Source organism: Mus musculus, chromosome 7 (genome assembly GCF_000001635.26).
Source record: "Mus musculus strain C57BL/6J chromosome 7, GRCm38.p6 C57BL/6J".
Taxonomy (NCBI): Eukaryota; Metazoa; Chordata; class Mammalia; order Rodentia; family Muridae; genus Mus; species Mus musculus.
Window position 1 is genome coordinate 32,819,511 of NC_000073.6, and position 18,940 is coordinate 32,838,450.

Sequence of the window (18,940 nt, forward strand, 5' to 3'; positions counted from 1 at the left end):
TGGGACTGCCAATATCTTGGGGTCTCCAAGTCAATCCAAGCTTCACATTCATATCTTCATTTAAAGGCCTCTCTTGGTCTCCTTGCAAGGACATTGCTGGCACATGCCAGATCAGAGGCTGGAATTAAAGGTGTGTGCCACCACTGTCCTGCCAATGCCTCCTTTTAATGATGGTTCTTAAATCTTTAACCTCTTTACTACCCATCTCAGCCAGAAGTAGTATAAATGAAAGGATAAAGGGCAAATAGACCTGTTTAAAAAAGATTCTTTGGAGCAAATCTGAAAGGTTTTGTCAGGAAATCACCATTCCCATTCCCAGGTAGCAGGAGCAGCTTAATCCACTCACAAATGCTTCAAGGTTATACCAGAAGTCCAGTTCAGAAGTTTGGTTTACCAGAAGTGGAGGCACTACATACAAGGAATGGTCAGGACATGGCCAAATCTGCATGAGTCATCCATCTAGTGAGTCCAGCACCAAGAGGAAAAGCAGGAGAAGTTCACATCTGTGCCTCTCACATCAAAGTGAAGGTCAGCAAAGACCAAGAAGTGTATAGCTATGCAAGCAAGCCAATCTCTTTCTACAGTCTATTGGGCCCTATTTATGCTCCCTCCAAACTTCATGTGTCCTCCATGCATCTTGCCTTGCTAGGTGTCTTGCCTCAGCATCTGAGTCTGACTTGGCTGTCATCAGTCTGCAAATCGTCCCGAGTCTTAGGAAGCAGTAAGAAGCACCAGTACAACACCAAAACTTTTTTGGTGCCTTTCTCTCTGTGGAGTCCCAATAAATGGAACTCAAATATACAATGAAAGGTGGACCAACTTTTTAGATATGGCCTATGCTGCTTGAATTATGCTCCTTTGGTCCCAAAAACTTCACAAGAATCTGCATGTCCATCCACATGTAAGAAACTGAAGGAACCTTTCCCTAGTTGGCTTTTATTGGTAAATAAATGCCCAGCACACCACCAGAAGTTTTTTGGTATTTCTCTCTAGGGGTACCCAACAAATGGAGCTCAACTACATTATATAAGGCAGAACAATGCATGTGTATATTCAACAAAGGATCCTTGGTCACCTGTCCTTTCACATTCTTTCTTTATTAGAACATTCTTTCATCTGTGTCTGCTTCATTGAAAAGTTCCTTCATGAGTCTGCCTTAGCCTATCATCTATGCTCCTTTCAGCACAATCTTTCAGGTGTATGCCCAAGAATAACACCATCCAAAGTAATTGACTTGCCAAAGAACCCTGAAGTTTCTACTTCAAATGAGGTTTGAAGGTGCAAAATGACTTATGCCCCCCCTTTGCTTTTCCATGAAAACTGCAAAGACACAGCATTACAACACAGTCAACCACTTTAATTCCAAAATCACCAAAGACAGGCTCTGTGCATGCCCATCTTCTTCTGTCCCATATCACATCTGCTCTTCCTCCACTGTACAACTACAAGAACTCTGTACAGTATATGTATGTTCATAGGGAAGATAAGACATGTAATAAGAGAGTGAAAGACCATAGTAAAGGAAATGTGAAACTTGTAAAGTGAAAGACCATGGAAAAGAAAATATCAAAATTATAAAGTTTGCTCAGTGGAAAAAGATGCTGGTTACTAATCCTAGTGAGTCTAAAGGACTCTACTCCTTCTGGAATTGCCAGACACAGTAGCAGCCTTAGCTGACCCAGTATTTGAAACCCTATAACCTCTTTTCTGCAGTCAAAGAAGGGGAAAATTGAGTTGATTGTCTTGCTCTGTATTCTTGGACTTGGACTTTCTCTTCCCCTGGCAGGGGTGAACTATCTGTGTGTTGATTAAATTGTCCTTGGAGACTGGCACTGACTGGGAGGTTCCTTTTTGCTTGTCCCAGTTCTGAGCCCTTAAGACCCCTACCATTTTAACCTGTTCTCTTTTGAGATTCTTATGGCACCTCAATTCCCTTGGTGTTTACTGGGCCCTGCCTGGAGTTATTCCAACTCACTGATAGGAACATCTTCTTGAGGCTCCAAGCCCTTCAGTCAATAAAACATGAGATTTGGTCTAAATTGTCTACCTTAAATGTTCCAGGAATGCCCAGACACCTTAACACTTCCAGACTGGTGAATATGTCTACAAAAGGAGGCATCAGCACAGTTGCTGGACTCCTGTTGGAAGAGACCCTTCCTGCTGCTGCAAAGGAGGTGTGTCCTGCAATTCACTCTGTAGACCAGGGTGACCTCAACATCAAATATCTGCCTGCCTCTGCCTCTCAAGTGCAGGGTATAAAGGCTTGTACCACCACCACCTAGACAAACATATACTTAAAAAAATCTTTTGAAAAATCAATAATGAAAAAACATCAGGCAAACAAACATAGAAACAAAATGTCAACTAAAGCTACAGACCTCAAATGAATATGCCAGGATCAATGTACTGCATACAATGTTATCATGACCTTGATATAAAAAAGCTTCTGGCAGGTAGTGCTGGTACACACCCTTAGTCCCAGTACCATTATGGAGAGGAAGGAATATCTCTGTGAGTTTGAGGCCATCAGGGTATCTGTGGTGAGTTCCAAGACAGCCTGAGCTACAGAAAAAAAAACCCTGTCTCAATAAAGAAAATGGGAAACTAAAAAAGATGCAGACCCAGTCCCCACAGAACAGTTGTTTTGAGACATTGCTTAGCAAAGAGGAACATGGTGTCTTGGAACTATATTCTGTCTAAGTATGTGACCAAGCCACCTCAGATAGTCAATGGGTTCTCCAGGGGGGGAATGATGATCAAAAATCAAAAGACAATTAGACAACATTATAACATGACTGCAGCCAATTCTGATGCTGAAGTAAATTTACATTTTCCCAGTCTGTTTTTATACCATTTTAATGATATGCAAGTAATAAGATAATTTCTAGGTTAAGGAAATAGTAAGGTAATAAACAAAAGTACCAAGATCACTGTTTCTAGAGGCATATTAGGATGATCAACATATCTGAGACTAATTTTCTGAACATGTCCAATGTAAAATTACTGCCAAGTTTCTAGAAGTGTTCCTAAGAGCTCTCCACAAGGATGTCGTCTGGACTTCTTTTCAGATTGCTTTTTTTTCACATTAATTTTCAAAAATATGAGGGGCAAGCAGTATTACAAAACAAAACGAAATTTTTTTTTCTTAGTTGGTTTTAAGGTAGTCAGTCAGCAAAGATGTTCTCTATTGGACTCTAACAGAACACTGAGTTTGAGTTTCCTACTCATACATTGGGGAAAAATTGAAACCAAACCCAATACTTGGATGTGGCAGCTACTTCCCTTGCACCATCTTCTTCTCCCATAGGTCCTCTTCCAATCCAAATCCAATGAAACCTAAACCACCTCTATGTCTCTTATGCTCAGTTATTGGCTGTTGGCATCTTTATTTACCAATCAGAAATAACTTGGGGAGAGAATCACAGGTCTACATGCAGACTCCAATTCTTGGGTGGGTGGTGAGTCTACCTTTAGCATTACAACAGACAGCAAGACAAAACCTCAAAAATTCCCCTTTTTTATTCAATAAATGGCTCCTTTCTCATATATATATATATAAATATATATATATATATATATATATATATATATATATATATATATATATATTGAATAACATTGTGACAATTATGAAAATCATAAGGTATGACATGCCTATAATGTCCAGTCCATTATATTTGGCAATTTAGAAAAAGTATTTATTTTCTCATCTGTGCTAACTTAGTGAGATTACAATTCTGTACCTTTCCAGCATTCTCTCCCCCTCTTCTATAGGAGTACCCAAGCAGCATCCACTCTTCTGCTCTGGGTGTCTGCATCTGTCTGAGTCAGATGCTATTTGGAGCTTCTCAGAGTGTGAGGAGCCGCCCTCACAGTCGCCATTACAAGATGGCGCTGACATCCGTTTCTTGTAGTAAAATGTGTGCAGGCATCAGGGTATCGTTCCGTTACCTGAACCCTGCCTCTCTCGTGGTGTTAACTGACTGATAGTAGGCAGCTAATCCCAGTGGTGAACGTCTCCAACCGTTTTTTCGCAGCCTATAAAAGGGAAGGGTTTTCTGCTCTCTGGGTCTCCTCTCCTGAAGCTGATCATCTATCTCTCGAGATGTATTAAAGCTGTACTGCAGAAGGATCCGAGTGGCCTGCGTGCGTTTTGCTGGCGAGATGGTAGTGTGGGTCATCAGAGGGCAACTGTACTAGACTTGTGTCTGCAAGCAGATTAGAATATCATTAATAGTGCGAGTGACTTATACTTGCCCATGGGATTGATTTCAAATTTGACCCATTATTGGTTGGTCCTCAGTCTCTGCTCCATCTCCACATCCCACCCAAGTCTCTCTTTTAAAAGTGTCTTAGATAGGGTCTTACAACTGTGAACAGACACCATGACCAAGGCACGTCTTATAAAGACAGCACTGAATTGGGGCTGACTTACAGGTTCAGAAGTTCAGCCCATTATCATCAAAGTAGGAACATGGCAGCATTCAGACAGACATGGTACAGGAGTTGCTGAGAGTTCTACACCTTCATCTAAAGTCTGCTACCACAATACTTGCTTCAAGGCAGCTAGGATGACATTCTTAAAGCCCATACCCACAGTGACACACCTACTCCAACAAGACCACACCTACTCCAACAGAACCATACCTACGAATAGTGCCACTCCCTGGGCCAAGCATATACAAACCATCAAAATGTCATCCTCTTCATATATTAAAGAGCTCACACTGAAGGAGACCTTGAGCTACTGGCTCTTTCTCCTTCAATAGGAGAAGATTTACTTTGGAGTAAGACCTTGAAGTTCATGGAGTGTGTGAGCTATAGAGACAGCTTAATGCCTGGCAGCAGAAATGACTGCCATAGTGGCCTTTGTGATATAGCCATCACCCATACGTTGACATAAACATGGATATATAAGCTATGGGGGACAGATATGTGAGAGGGGTCAGTAGCCATGTTGTTCTTGTAATCTGCATAAATCCCTTTCAAGAGGTCTATCACTACTAGTCTGTGGGACTGAAGCTTGCACACTGTTGGGAGGTGGTATGTGTCATGTCACATAGTATTCGAAGCATAACATGTAGGACTTCATGTATAATCCTTCAAGGATATCAGGTGTAGAATAAGCACATTACAAGTTGCCACAAATATAGCCAAACATGATGTTTAATTAGTAAAAATTGAGGGCAGCAAACCCAAGAAGGCTGTTATGGTTAGCCCTGAGGCTAATTATATTTGATGTTAATTCTTTTCTCCTGTGAGGAGTTAGGAAGAAGGACAGAGTCAGCACTTAGATGACTACCTGTATTTTTGCTTCCCATCTTAATTTGTAAAATAAACAAGAGCTGATGATTGGGAAGATAAAGGGAATTTGGAGCAGAAGGTAGGGGAAGAGAAAGAAGGATAAAAAGGAAGAGGAAGAAGGTGCAGAGTAGGATGAAGAAGAAGAGGAGCAGAAGCAAATGGCTTGGTGAAACAACAAGTTATATAGGGTCACTTGATGTTGAAGATGGTAATGTAGTAGTAGATCTGCCCAATCTAGGCACACAGCATGTATTCATATTAATTGTGTTATGTTTTCATTGCCTAGGCATATTTGGGATGGAGATTTACTGCAACAGAAGGCTCTTAGTACTGTGCTGTGAGAGATGAGGGCGCACAGGCAGTCTCCAGCCTTCTCTGGCTATGTCTTTGTAGGGAAATATTTAAATGTTTCTGGCTACACAGAGCAGAAAGTGGAGAAAGAAGAGATGATAATCCGTTAACCTGGAACTCAAAGTCAGTCATTACTGTCTGGTCAAAGTAAGAATCTCTTCAAAGACAAGGAATAGGCATTGGCCAAACTCTGGATTTATAACATATAGAAGAAATCAGATTCTTGTGATGGTTTTAAAAATAATTTCTTTTGTACTGGACCATTTCTTTTATTAAGCTTTCGGTAAGCAGAATTTCTGTGCCCTCTACTGTGCATAAATTATAAAATGTGAGAGACTTGTTGTAGTTGATGTTGTTGTTGTTGGTTTTGTAGTGTGATTCTGGGTGACTATGTGTAGCCCTGGCTGTCATGGAAGTCTCTCTGTTGACCAGGCTGGACTCCAACTCAGAGATATTTCTGTTTATGCCACAAAGCTGCTTCAATTAAAGGCCTGCTCCACCACTGACCCATATGGTAGATGTTATTTAATGTATAAAACCAAGAAATCACTGTAGGCATGATAATGAATACCTTCACTGTTTCTAATGTGACCCCATATTTCACTTCTTTCCTAACTGATTATCAGGGTGTTCATTGATTTGTTTTCCCCTTTCAGAAGAACTTGTAAATAAAATAATCATCATTGATGCATGTCTCATTTCTACATGTGAGTCTTTACCTTCTAGATATGATGGAACGAGAAAGTCAACAATGAAGGAACATACTACCTACATATATCAAGAGAAGGCACATAGGAAATGACATACAAAGCTGTTAGACAGCCCATTGTTGAGTGGGAGAGATAAAAACATGAGGAAGAGGCATCACCCTTTTCTTGGGGACTCCTTGGGCACAGGAAACTGTTCTTGGATTTACTGGTTTGATTAATCTCAACAGGTTTCAAATTTGGGACCATGCTTTGTCCTGAGATGGTATTTTGGACAAATACTGTCTAGGGTCTTAAGAGGTGAAGATGTTCTGTTTTCTCAGAGTCATTGCTTTGACTGTGAGAGCTTTTCTCTATGAAGGCCATTTGGCCTTTCACAGGACCAGTCAGCCTTCTTGAGGAAGCCATAGGTGTTGTTATGTCACGTCAGGAAACAGATGAATGGCTCCATGCTTATCAGTCTTACACACTGACCAATGTGTCATGTTTGTATGACTTTCATTCCCTCACCCTGCTCACAGGCACTTTCTCTGTTCAATGAGTCTTTTCAATTTTTGCCACTAATATACAGAATAAGAGTCTTGTTAATATGTTGTATGTCCATTTTAACAAATGGAGTTCATCATTTTAATTTACGTGGATTTCCAGGCCTCTCTCCCTTTTACTTGTTGGATTGCTGTTTTGTGTTTCAGTGTATAAGGGAGAGCAGGTATGCATGTAGAGATCAGAGGACAATCCTAAGCCATTGTTTAGTACAGACCTCTGACTTTCTGATATTGTGGAATGCCAGGGTAGCTGGTCTACAAACTTTTGAGAATTTACCTGTGCCCCCAAACTCTCAACAGGAGCACTAGGACTCTAGACACATGCTAACAAGTCTGGCTTTACAGGGGTTCTGGGAGTCAAACTCAGGTTCCCAATAATGCACTGAAGCATTCTACCCATTGAACCTTCTTCCAAACACTTCACTCTTTCTTCATTTTGGGCATTAACTTCTATCTCTTTCCCCATTTAATTTTTTTGTATATTATTAAGTTCTGAGTTTCTTTTAAAGATTTATTTATTCATGTTATGAACATGAGTAAACTGTTGCTGTCTTCAGACACAGCTGAAGTGGGTCACAGATGGTTTTTATGCTCCATGTGGTTGTTGGGAATTGGACTTAGAACCTCTGTAAGAGCAGCCAGCATTCTTAGTTGCTGAGCCATCTCTTCAGCCCCTTGGTTTGTTTTTGAGGTAGGGTCTCAGAGTGTAAACTTCACTGTCTTAGAAACTGCTATATTAGCCAGGTTGTGTCAAATGATAAATGTCACTATCAGACCAAGATTATCTGAGAAGCACACCCATGTGATCTCTGCTCTACTCTCCTGTTATAACTGGACACAAGGATTTCATAGTCTTGTGATATAGCCCAGAGACATCGCATGAGGGAAGTGTTTCTCCACTTCTTTTCTATCCTGACGACCTGGTGAATCCTGTGGCTACTTACATGCTATTTTCCCTCTGAAAATCCTAGTCTCCAGAGTCTCACAGAGCTCCAGTAAACTGAGCATGCGGGCTCACATCTATAATCTCAGCACTTGGGAGGAAGAGACACATGAATCTCTGTGAGTTCAAGGCCAGCCTGGTCTACACAGCAGCAAAAATTTCTATACAGCAGCAAAAATTAAATAAAAATGAGATCAGAAAGGCTCTCTCATGATCACCTGTCTAAACAGAAGCAGTCACCCTGCTCTCAGTGACTATACAAGTCATTTCTCTTAGTATCTCCTGGATCCCCTGAAGACCTTGTTCATCACATAGTCACAGGTCACAGAACAGAGTTGCAAGCTTTTATTAGAATCAGTCTAAGAGACTGAATGATGAAGGAACAGTATCAGGAATCCAACTTCAGGAAAGAAAGAGGACAGGTCAGCAAGATGGCACGTGGATCAGACATGTTGCAAAGATGGGTACCCAAAACACATTAACATCTACTCTCCTAATAGCCTGGAAATATAGTCTAATATGGATCTTATATTGTCAACTTCATAGTTTGACTGGGATTCTTGGCTGGCAATCATGGCTTCCTGGAAAACAAAAATGCAGAGAGGGACAGTTTTGTCTACAGGCAAGGTATAAGACCTCAGCAGGGCTCCTCAAACACCCACAAAGAAAATGCTCCTCATGCACAGCAAAGAAAATCCCATGCAGTGATTCAGGTCTCCAGTAACAAATTCTGCCTCAAGGGAACTTGATACCACTCACAACCTTCAGGAGGAAGCCTGAAAATCACCATAGCCAGCAGGGAAGATGTGGAAAAGGTTCTGGAAAATATGATGGGAGCTAGGGCTAGAGCAGGAAAGTAGAGCTGAGAATGAGTTTGTTGATATCTCCCACACCTGAGTACCTCTCTCCAGGCACATTGGCTGTGTAGCCATGTTAAAAATATGTCCTCCATGTGAACTTGTGAGGGGAAAATCAATTTGGATAGCACTATGGTTTTTCAAGATCTGATACTCAAGTAAAATACTTTGGGAAATAGGGTGAGAGCTGCACTGTTCAAAATATACATGTCTGCAATCCAGTTATGCTTGAAACAAGAGAGGACAAGAGACAACAGTGGTGAGCAACTGTAGGCACTCCCAGGGGTGGGTATGACATTTTAGATGTGGTGGGAGGTTTTGTTATAGCACAGATGATGCCCCCAGAAATGGGATTCATCGATGGCTGGGGAATAATAGACCCCTGCCATGTTCCAAAATAGACACTGGAGAGAAATTTCAAGCATCTTAGACTAAAGCTGGGGGTACCAAACCTGTGCAGAGGCCACCCGAAGGACTACCCTGTTCCTACTATGGGTGAGAAGCCCATGTTTACCCATCATGTGGGAGTGAACTGCAGGATAGTACAAGGAACAGGCTGGCTGTGTAACTGGCAAGCTGCTTTACGTGTACTAGGGTGGGCAAGGGTTTCACTTCTCATTTGCAGGTCACATGACATGCAGTAATAGTTGCATTTATCACCAGTACACAGCCTTACAACATCTGTTGCATGGGTGAGTGGAGGTAGGCAGAAAATTGCCTTAATTTGAGGTTCCAGTAACATGTTTCTTAAATTTTCCTCTAGCAGCCACAGATTTTTTTCCAAGGCCACCTTTACCTCTGCAGTAGCATTGAATGTCTGGAGTTCTTGATACAATCTTTTTCCAGAGAGAACACTTGCATAGACATTGAAAAAAGGAACAAGTGATTCTGCTGCAAACACAGAGAGAAAATACCGTTAAAAGAGAATTGTTAAATTGTTAAAAGTCAAAGCAGAGGCTCAGTATTCCTTGTACAATCTACAAATGCCTTAACTGACTTTTCTCATAGTCAAACCCTCCAAAAGGCTTCAGCCTCACAGTAACAGCATGGTTTACATGAAATATTCAGGACTAGCAGAAAAACATCCATGAGTTGACAGACCTTGATATTTGAACTTCACTTAAGCCCAACATTTGCCTCAGCTTCAACTGTGCATTTAAACTCCCTTCATCATGAGTATCATCACCAGCACACCTCTGTCTCCACGCCCCACAAACCCAACAATTTTAACTCAGAGCAGAAAGCATGAATTGTCTTCTGAAGCTCCTTGCCATTGTCCTCCCAAGGATACCTAGGTCTGTCTCAGGGCCCCACTTAGATATCTCCATGGGACTGAGATGGGATGAACAAGGGTACCACTCTCACTTGTCTGGAAGCTCAGTTCTCCAGTCACCAGCAAGGCCAGCAGAAGGGTCCCTTTCATGGTGAAGAGTGCTAAATGCTCCTCTCACAGCAGCTCCTCTTCTTTATAAACCATTATAGCTCTGAGCCCAGCCACACCCTTCTGCAAACATGCCTCCAGGAGTTCCAAACACCATTTGGGATAGAGCCTAGCACCTGTGGATCTCCTTTCAACTTGTATAGAGGCAGCAGCATGGGGGCCCCTCCCACTCTGAAGAACAAACAGCCTGAGACAGCCTGATGTCATCAGTTTCTGGAGAGTTGTTTGTACCTTTGCCAAAGAGGGTTTAGAGCTGATCTTTGCAAGCAGCCCAAGTTCTGAACAAAATGACCTATGGTCCTGTTTTACTTGTCGCCTGTGCTTCCTTGTCAAACTCCTTACCTATTCTTGTTCCCATTGTCCAAACTACTGAGACCTTTGTATTGAAAGGCTGAGGACAAGGAGGCACCATATACCTCTCTGTGACACTCAGCCAGGGTAGTCCCCAGCTGTTTGGCAGTGTGAATATCCTTGGGGGCTAATGATGCTTTTGTACCACAAATTGTGCTTCACTCCCCAGTTGCTCATTCCTTTTGTCATGTTCACCTTGTCCACTCTCAGCTCTGTTAGGAACCATGTCTTAAAGTGGTTTGAACAGTATTGTCCTTGTGGTGAGAGCAGTGAGTGGTACAGTGCGGTATTCAACCCTGAATATGAACTCTGAAGTCCACAACCCCTCAAGGTACTGTGCCTGCTTGCCTGTAAACTACACTGCTCCTCAGAACACAGGAAGTGCTGTGTGTATAGAGTGTCTCAAGTTCAGAGCAACATACTTACCCTAAGGAAGATATTTCCAGCACAGGTATGATTGTCAGCTGTGTGTGTTAGTTCATGCTTCTTAAGACAAGCAGGTCTTAAATTGATGCTCACCCTGTTTGCAGTGTGTGATGATTAATCTCGATGATCATTCTGACTGGGTTGAATGTTGCCATAGAAACAAATTTCTGAGTGGGTGTTTTTAGGTTTGTTCAATTGAGGTGGGTAGACTTACTTTTATGTGGAAGCGTGTACTATGGTTACATATAGGGAGGACAGATGTAAACAAGCTGAGCCGAACCATTCATGACTCTCTGCTTCCTGATTGTAAATGTGAACAACCACCTCAAGTTCCTTCACTGTGCCTAACTGACTGTGATGGACTGTACCTTTTCAAACTGTGATTAGAAATGTTGCTTCTCACCTGGCATATTGTCACTAGTTTTCTACAATAGTGGCAATGATTTTTTTAGCATGGGCAAAGCCCTAGGGATATCTTACAGCACTACACTCATAAACATGAGCAACCAAAGAGATAGCTCTGTGTGCAAATTGCTTAATTTGCAAGCATATAGTCCAGAGTTCAAACCCTAGAACCCATAAGAGTGTTGGCATATATGTCTAATTCCATGTGAGCCTCATGTTCAATAAGAGACTTGGTCTCAAAACATCGTGTGGAAAGATGTTGAGATAGCTCAGTGATTAAAGATGCAGTGATTGAAGGTGAAGACCTGAGTTCAAATCTCAGAAACCACCTGGTAAAGGAAGAGAATTAATTCCTTCAAATTGTTGTCTGAACTTCACATGCACAAGCACTCACACACACACACACACACACACACACACACACACACACACACACACACACATACATCTTAGTACCACTGTCCATACACAGGCACATACACAAGTACACAAACACATGAACAGACATCTAGAATTTTCTGTGGAAACTGGCATGAGAAAGCATGAACAGGCTCCTAATTGACCAATATAAAACAATTTGAACAAAAAAACTAAACAACATGATATTGGATTATAGTAGAATTTTGAAATAACCTATAAAACCATGCTTTTGTGAATGGTTGTGTGGCATATAAATGAGCATGGATGAAAGTAAGTATTCTTGCATCTCACAGAAGAATTCCAGAGCATCTGTAGATTTTCTCCTGGGAGCAGACCCCCCTTCAGTCCTTCACTGTGAGCTATATGTTCTCAAGAAAGCAGCAGGGTGAGCTTAGGGGACAGGCCAGTAAGTGGAGTAGTTGATTGGCATACACTCTTGATTCCATGGTTTCCTACCCTCTGAACTTGTGAGGACAGCTAGGCACAAAGTTACCCCTGGTAACTCCAGCACCAGAGAGCTTACTGGACAGTCCATCTAGCCATTAGCAAGCTCCAGTAATAGGCCCTGTCTCAAAAAATATAAGGTGGTCTCAGCTATAAAAAGGACACAGAATCACTTCCCAGTTCCCACATGGTAGCTAACAACCCTCTGTAACTCCAGTTCCAGAGGATCCAGTGCTCTCCTGTGACCTCCACAGGGAAAGCATTCAGTATTACATAAGACACTCATGCAGGCACAATCCCCATACACATACATTCAAACTAAATAAAATGTCAAATAAGCACACACATATGCATATATTTATGAATAAACAGATATAATGTATATACACACATCTACATGGTGGAGAGCAACTGAAGGCCTTCAGTGTTTTTCCTGGCCACTTTGTATGAACAGATATAAATGTCATCTGTCTTAATTAAGATTACTGTTACAGTGATACAACACCATGATCAAATTAGAGTAGCAAAGGGTCACTGGTCATTAGACACTTACTTAACCACATGATGCATTTGTCTCTATTCCCAACCCTGTGCAGAAGAGAGAAGCCCCTAGTGGGCACATTCTGCAGTCCATCTCAGCCCTCAGGACATGCAAGGTTATAAAAACAACGACCAGTGGACCGAGCAGAGAGCTCACAATTAGATCTCAGTACTTGGCACCTAATTGACCAAACAGTTACAGGAGGCAAATCCTGTTTGGCTCAGATAACCAGTAAAATTCAAAGGCTTTGGACTATTTAAGCCTTCAGTAAAGTTCATTCTGTCACCATGTGCTGTACAGATTGTGACAGTCAAGTGCCTTTTACAACAAACTACTTAATTGTGCCTTATCAAAACACAGATAACCTTTACTTTTAAAATTAAATACCAACCAAATTACTTAGGCATAAACACTTATGTAACATAGGCATGTGGGAAGAGTAGTTTGAAACGAAGGCTGATTATATGACAAGATAGTGTTGCTTGTTTTAAGTAGGGTCTAGTTTATAGACCTGAGAGAAGTGAGATAGCCCTTTTGCCAGTCTAACCAGCATTTGTGAAGACCTCCTATGTGTGCTGACTCTGGGAGAGAGGAAGGCTTTACTCTACTGAGCATTCAGACATCTAAAGAACACCAAAAGTCAGCCAAGGAAAGGGGAGCTATAGGAGAGGAAACGGGATTCAGAGCCTTTGCTATGGTGAAGATCAGGTGTCTTCTTATATACAAGGATTCCATGTGGACTGTAGGGTTGTAATTCAGGTTGTGTTGCTATGATAAATGAACCAAGACTAGGTTATTTATGTAGGAAAGAGTTTAACTTGCTTCATGGTCTGTAATCTTGAAGGTATACAATAGGGCAACTTCAGGTAGCCTGGGAATTGTGTAATCTGAACACAGGGTGAACTGCAGAAAGGCAACAGGGGATTGTGGAAGATAGAGAGCAGAGGCTCTATATTCCTTCTCAAAGACATACCATACATTCCTCAGTGTTGGCACACTAGGGACAAAGGTTCAATGTGGGTATTTGGTATTTGCCTTAAACATGGTGAAAGCTGTAGCTGGCCCTCCCTATGTTATGTTGGTTTTTGATTCAGTCTGGGAATTTAGGTGACAAATTTCACAGGAATATGAAGGGAAAGCATTTCAGGCAGGGAGGGCAGAGCATATGAAGGCCCTGGTTCTCTCTTGGGTCACAATTATGGAAAAGAGGTGTCATAGCTAATGTACAGACTCTATAAATAATAAACACACTGGTTAAATGGTAAATTCCAGTTTCAGGTGTACACAGAGCAGTCTGATGACTGGCAAAGTCAAAATCAATGAGATGAAGATATAGTGCTTCTCCCCTGTGATCCCCACTTGTTGGAAGTTGAGGCAGGTGTCCCAGTTACCTCTTTGGGATACCCTCAATCACAAAGAAAAAATTGTGCTCAGGTATGGGGATGCTCTCCCAGGCTGGCTTGGCTTCTTCATTGCCCATCATGTTTCACAACAAGGAGCAGAAAGTGGCTATAAATGAAATATATATTTTAGCTGGCCTCTATATAAGACACAAAGATTTGTATATAATTTAATAGGCTGTAAACCTAGATCAGACAGGTTGTGTACTATTTTGACTTGCATACCATCCATAGGACTGATGTTAATTGCTGTTTAAGTGTTGCCCAGGGTTATTTCTGCTCCATCAGCCTGTTCTCATGGTCCACAGCTCCTGGTCATGTGCTCCTGAGACATCAGGCCCCATGGCAGCCTTCCCCTTTCTCCATCTTCTTCCTCTTCTTCTCTCCTCTTTTCTTGCCTTATGATCCCTACCTGTGACACTCAGCCCAGAAAAAAAAGTCACAGAATACCTCTCCTCTCTCCATCATTGCCTGGCAGTCACATTTTCTTAGATAGTGAGAGATTTAGGTGAACGAATTTTCTAAGCAACATCTTGTGTTTGTGAGAATATGTTAGAGATTGGCAAGTAGTTGGAGGTTTGGGGAATTCCAACTCCTGGGGTCCAGTACTTAGCATTTGAATACACAACAGCAAGAGACTAACTCCAACTGGTAGCAGGTGGTAGAGGCAGCAGTGGTATGCTCTCTTGAGCAGTCCTCTTACTAGCATGGCACCCTGAGGCCTACCTGTGCTGCAGTTCCTCCACAGCATGGACAGGAAGCTGAGCCTTTTTGGCAATCTGCCATGACGAGTCTCCAGGCCCTAGTGTAGTCTCCAAAGACTGTACAAATTCCTAGACCACTTCTGGCAATTTGGTTCTAATTATCCTGTCCTCTGGATCCATTGTATTCTTCTTCAGAGTCTTCCTCTTTCTCTCTTCATTCCATGACCCTACCTACTCTTTCCTGCATTTCCCCCGTCAAATACTTCAACTATAATAGAGCAGTAAGACTCTTGGCAGATTTCATAGCTCATCCTGCTGACCCTTCAGCCTTCACATGTCTGCCTCAGGCTTTTCTCTGCTGTCTTCAGGCTCCTCCATTGGTGTTTGTTCAGCCCACACTTCTTAAAGAAGGACAAAAGACTGTCAAAAGAACCCTTTAATGAAGCCTAAAATGGCAATGCCAGGGGTGACAATTTCTCTCTATCTGAGTGAATGGGCTTAAGCAGTCCACTTCCAAGGTGGGTGGAGCAGGGGGCCTACTACAGTCTTGCCTCTTAGCACCCTTCCAACAGTCCCCTGATGTCCCTGTGCAGTGGGAGATGCTCTAATACAGGCCCAGGTAGAGGGGGTTGAAGGGTCATCTGGAATTCTGTGGTAGCAAAGATCAGCGGAACACACTGGCACAGATGGTCTGATGCTGAGCCTTCTGGAGCTTGGGATTCCAACTTTGATTGGACTCTAATTTTTACAGGATAGCTGTGGAATATTGAAAATGACCATAAAGCAGGCTTTTTGATCAGTAGTCAGAATAGCTAGAGCAGCAATGCATAGTCTGGCAGTGACCAATTAGAAGGCCAGATAGCTCAGAACTGAAATATCCTTGCTTAGCTATGAGATAATGAGCACAAGGCACTTGAAGTGAGAACATAATGAGCACACTAATGATGTTTATTAACAGGGTCTTCCTGTGTAATTTTGGGTAGCCTAGAACTCTTTGTGTAGACCAGCCTGACCTCTAGCTCACAAAGATAGGAAAGCTCTTCCTCCAAAATACTGAGATCAAAGGTGAGAATTACCATACCTGTTCATTGCTAACTGATTTTGACAATGATTTCCACCAGCCCCTAAGAATGTTGAATCTACCACACATACACATTAACAGACAGAGAGACAGACAGACGCACAGACAGACAAAGAGAAGACAGATAGTTAGGCAGGCAGGCAGGACCACACACTCATTTCTCAGGAAGTTTATGAGGTCAGGACCAACCTGGGCAAGATCCTCTTTAAAAACAAAACAAAACAAAACAAAAAGTTACAAAACAAACAAACAAACAAACAAAAACAGAAAACCTCAACAATGGGTTTAAGGAGTTAAGTTTAGGCAGAAGTGAAATTAGTTGCCTTTTATTCCACTATTCACATGGGAGGGAGTCACAAAGACTTCTGTGTGTCCAAGAATAACCTGTTCTACGTATTTCCAGGACAGCCTGGTCGTAGAAGGTAGGTCCCCTGCTTCACACACCCTGGAAGCAGACTCCTTAAGCCCAGTCACTCAGATAGGAGATTCACTGCCCCCCTTGGAATTGCCATTTTAAGCTTCATGAAAGGGTTCTTTTGACAGCTCTTTTGTCATTCTTTAGGAAGGCTGTGTAGAGAGACGCTATCTCAGAAAATGCATACCAACAACAACAAAAAGGTCAAATTGAAGGATGCCTACAACAGTAGGATAAGCATGGGTTGAAGAGCTTGGTTCAAGGGAAGGAAGAAAGCATATGGAATTAGGGGCAGACAAAGACAGGGCAAGTGTCACGTGGCCAGTGGTCTGAAGTTTGGCTTGTTTAGAACTGACTATGAGTATTGCTCTTGAGGTTCGGTGTGTGACAGGAGGACACAGGTTTAATTATGGAGTTCTGAGTGAGAGACCATTTGATCCTATCCCTAGTCAGACTTTCCCTTTGGCTGTCAATTGACAAGTGACATTTGTCATATCTTAAAAAGATCACTAAGAAGGCAAACAAGCTGAAATAGGTTATTGACCAGGCTCTTGCCAAAATACATATCTCTCAATGATGCAAACACACACCCTCAGGAAGTTCTAAGATGTGTACAGGGAGGGGCATGGAGAGGCTCAGATATGGGCCCCTCCCTGCCCACTGAGCCAAACAGTGCAGTTAAAGAATTGGAACAAACTGTGTAAGAACACCTGCCACCAATATCATGATGCTTGCTGGTGCTGTGGTGATCTTTGGGGTTGCCCTGCTCCTCCTCTCTTCATGGGGAGGTGGGTATTACCATGTGGGGGTCAGGGATGCAAGCTATCTAGGCTCTCACACCCTCTATCCTCTGGGATATACTGATGCAGGTCTTTCAAGTGAGGGTCACCTTTTCTTTGTGTTCCAGATTGTGGCATTTGCCCAGCTATGAAAGAGGATGTTCATCTATTTTTAAACGGAACCTCAGAAGAGTATGTTGAGTATGTGAAACAATATAAAGATGATCCTGAAATATTGGAAAATACTGAAAAAATCAAGCAATGTGTTGACAGCACATTGATGGAGGAAGACAAGGCACATGCAAATGGTTTCATTGTGAGTCTCTATGTGTCTGGTTAGGGGCAGGGCTTGTGCACACCACTGAAGCTTCACTGAGAATCAAGTTATGTGAAACATCTGATTGAGAATGTCAGAAGAATGGGGCAGGAAGGAGCTCTAGGACTGCCTGAGCTGGCTCTGGCTGCTCACCTCAGCTAAGCCACAGTAGATACCTGCCTGAGTTTGGCCTCCCTCAGACTTCCTGACACACCCTTCCAAGTCTAGCTATAGAAGCTTGGCACCTGGCACCCTTCTCTAGCCTAGTTATTTTATCCACAATATTCAAGCCTATCACCCCACCTCCAAAAAAGTCATATGTTATCCTGTTCTCTGAGCTTTGAAGATCACTTTGTGGACTCCACATGTTGACATTCAAGGGTAGAATTAAAGTGAACCCCCTCATATCCCTAGAACAGGTGTGTTAAGGCCCTGCCTTTACCTGAAGTTATTTGAGGGTCATTATCAACATGTGACAGGAGTCAGTTTGCTTTTGCAGCCCCAGCTGCACAGTGGCACACATGGGGCTATGTCAGCTCCTCTCCATTTGGTCCCACTGGGACTATGTTGTCTCCCAAGTTGGCTCCTCCCATCTGGCTGGATTTGGGGCTCTTTTCAAAGCTTGTCTCAACAGGTTGGGGTCAAGGCTCCTTGGTCCTGGTCAGATAGAAGAGCAATTGAAAATTGGCTGCAGGTCTTTCTAGACGGTGTCTCAGTGCATGGTCAGTGGGGCATGAGGTCTCCTTCACCCCTGAAGTCTCACTTAGCTTTCTGTTTGCAGGAAAAAATAGAAGCCAGCCCACTATGTTGATGGCTACAACTCTGCTCTCAAGGAAGCCATTTGCCTTCTCACCTGCATAGATGCAGCAGGCTATAGCCCTTCCCTTCAGGTGTCTAAGAACAGGAATCCAACAGTAAAAACCTTGCAATTCATTGGGGAGTCTGGATTTTTGGATTCAAGTTTGGGTCTGATTTGATTGAAGGATATTGCAGTGACAACCTCTAGTACATTGAGGTGTCAAAGCTCAATTGTGGTGCTGCCAAAATGCCATACAGAATGCATTAGAGAATGCTAAGATACCATAGTAATTATTCTAGAGTTTCTGTCACCCTCATGGGACAGGGTCCACAGGGCACATAGATGACCTCCCAGACTGAACTCCCCAGGAACATGGAACTGAGTAGGACCAGGAATACCAAGAGTTTGTTGAGGACCACCCATGCTTTAGATAGCAGAATCTGTCCCTGCTCCCTAGTGTTTGGTACATTATCCAGTTATGCATGTCTGTGTGTCACAGTGGGTCCCATGTAGAAAATAAAATAAAAGTACCTATTTCAAAAGCTTTTGTGGCTTCCTGCCCCTCACATTGAACAGAATTTCAGCCTGGATATCAGAGAGGGACCTGGCCAGAACAGAATTCAGGTTATCCTAATATCAACTACCCATTTCTGAACACAGGTACTTCCCCACTGGGTGGTACATGGAGTGGGGACCCAAGGTCCTAGGGCT

The 18,940-nt window shown here is 42.6% G+C and overlaps 2 protein-coding genes across 3 annotated transcripts; one reads left to right on the forward strand and one right to left on the reverse strand.

Moving 5' to 3' along the window:
- Positions 1-8,172: 8,172 nt before the first annotated feature.
- On the reverse strand, positions 8,173-10,143 carry Scgb2b15 (secretoglobin, family 2B, member 15). 2 transcript variants are annotated; one of them, NM_001281523.1, is made up of 3 exons: positions 10,073-10,143; positions 9,504-9,598; positions 8,173-8,431 (listed from the first exon to the last, which is right to left on the reverse strand). In NM_001281523.1, the coding sequence occupies exons 1-3, from the start codon at positions 10,128-10,130 to the stop codon at positions 8,336-8,338; spliced, it is 249 nt and encodes an 82-aa protein (NP_001268452.1). In that variant the 5' UTR covers positions 10,131-10,143; the 3' UTR covers positions 8,173-8,335. The 2 variants fall into 2 exon arrangements, with proteins under 2 accessions (NP_001268452.1, XP_001004117.2); XM_001004117.5 differs by having other exon boundaries at positions 8,184-8,431; positions 9,426-9,598; positions 10,073-10,130.
- Positions 10,144-17,059: 6,916 nt separating this feature from the next.
- On the forward strand, positions 17,060-18,241 carry Scgb1b15 (secretoglobin, family 1B, member 15). The gene is made up of 3 exons (NM_001370879.1): positions 17,060-17,123; positions 17,243-17,430; positions 18,212-18,241. The coding sequence occupies exons 1-3, from the start codon at positions 17,060-17,062 to the stop codon at positions 18,239-18,241; spliced, it is 282 nt and encodes a 93-aa protein (NP_001357808.1).
- The last annotated feature ends 699 nt before the right edge of the window (positions 18,242-18,940 follow it).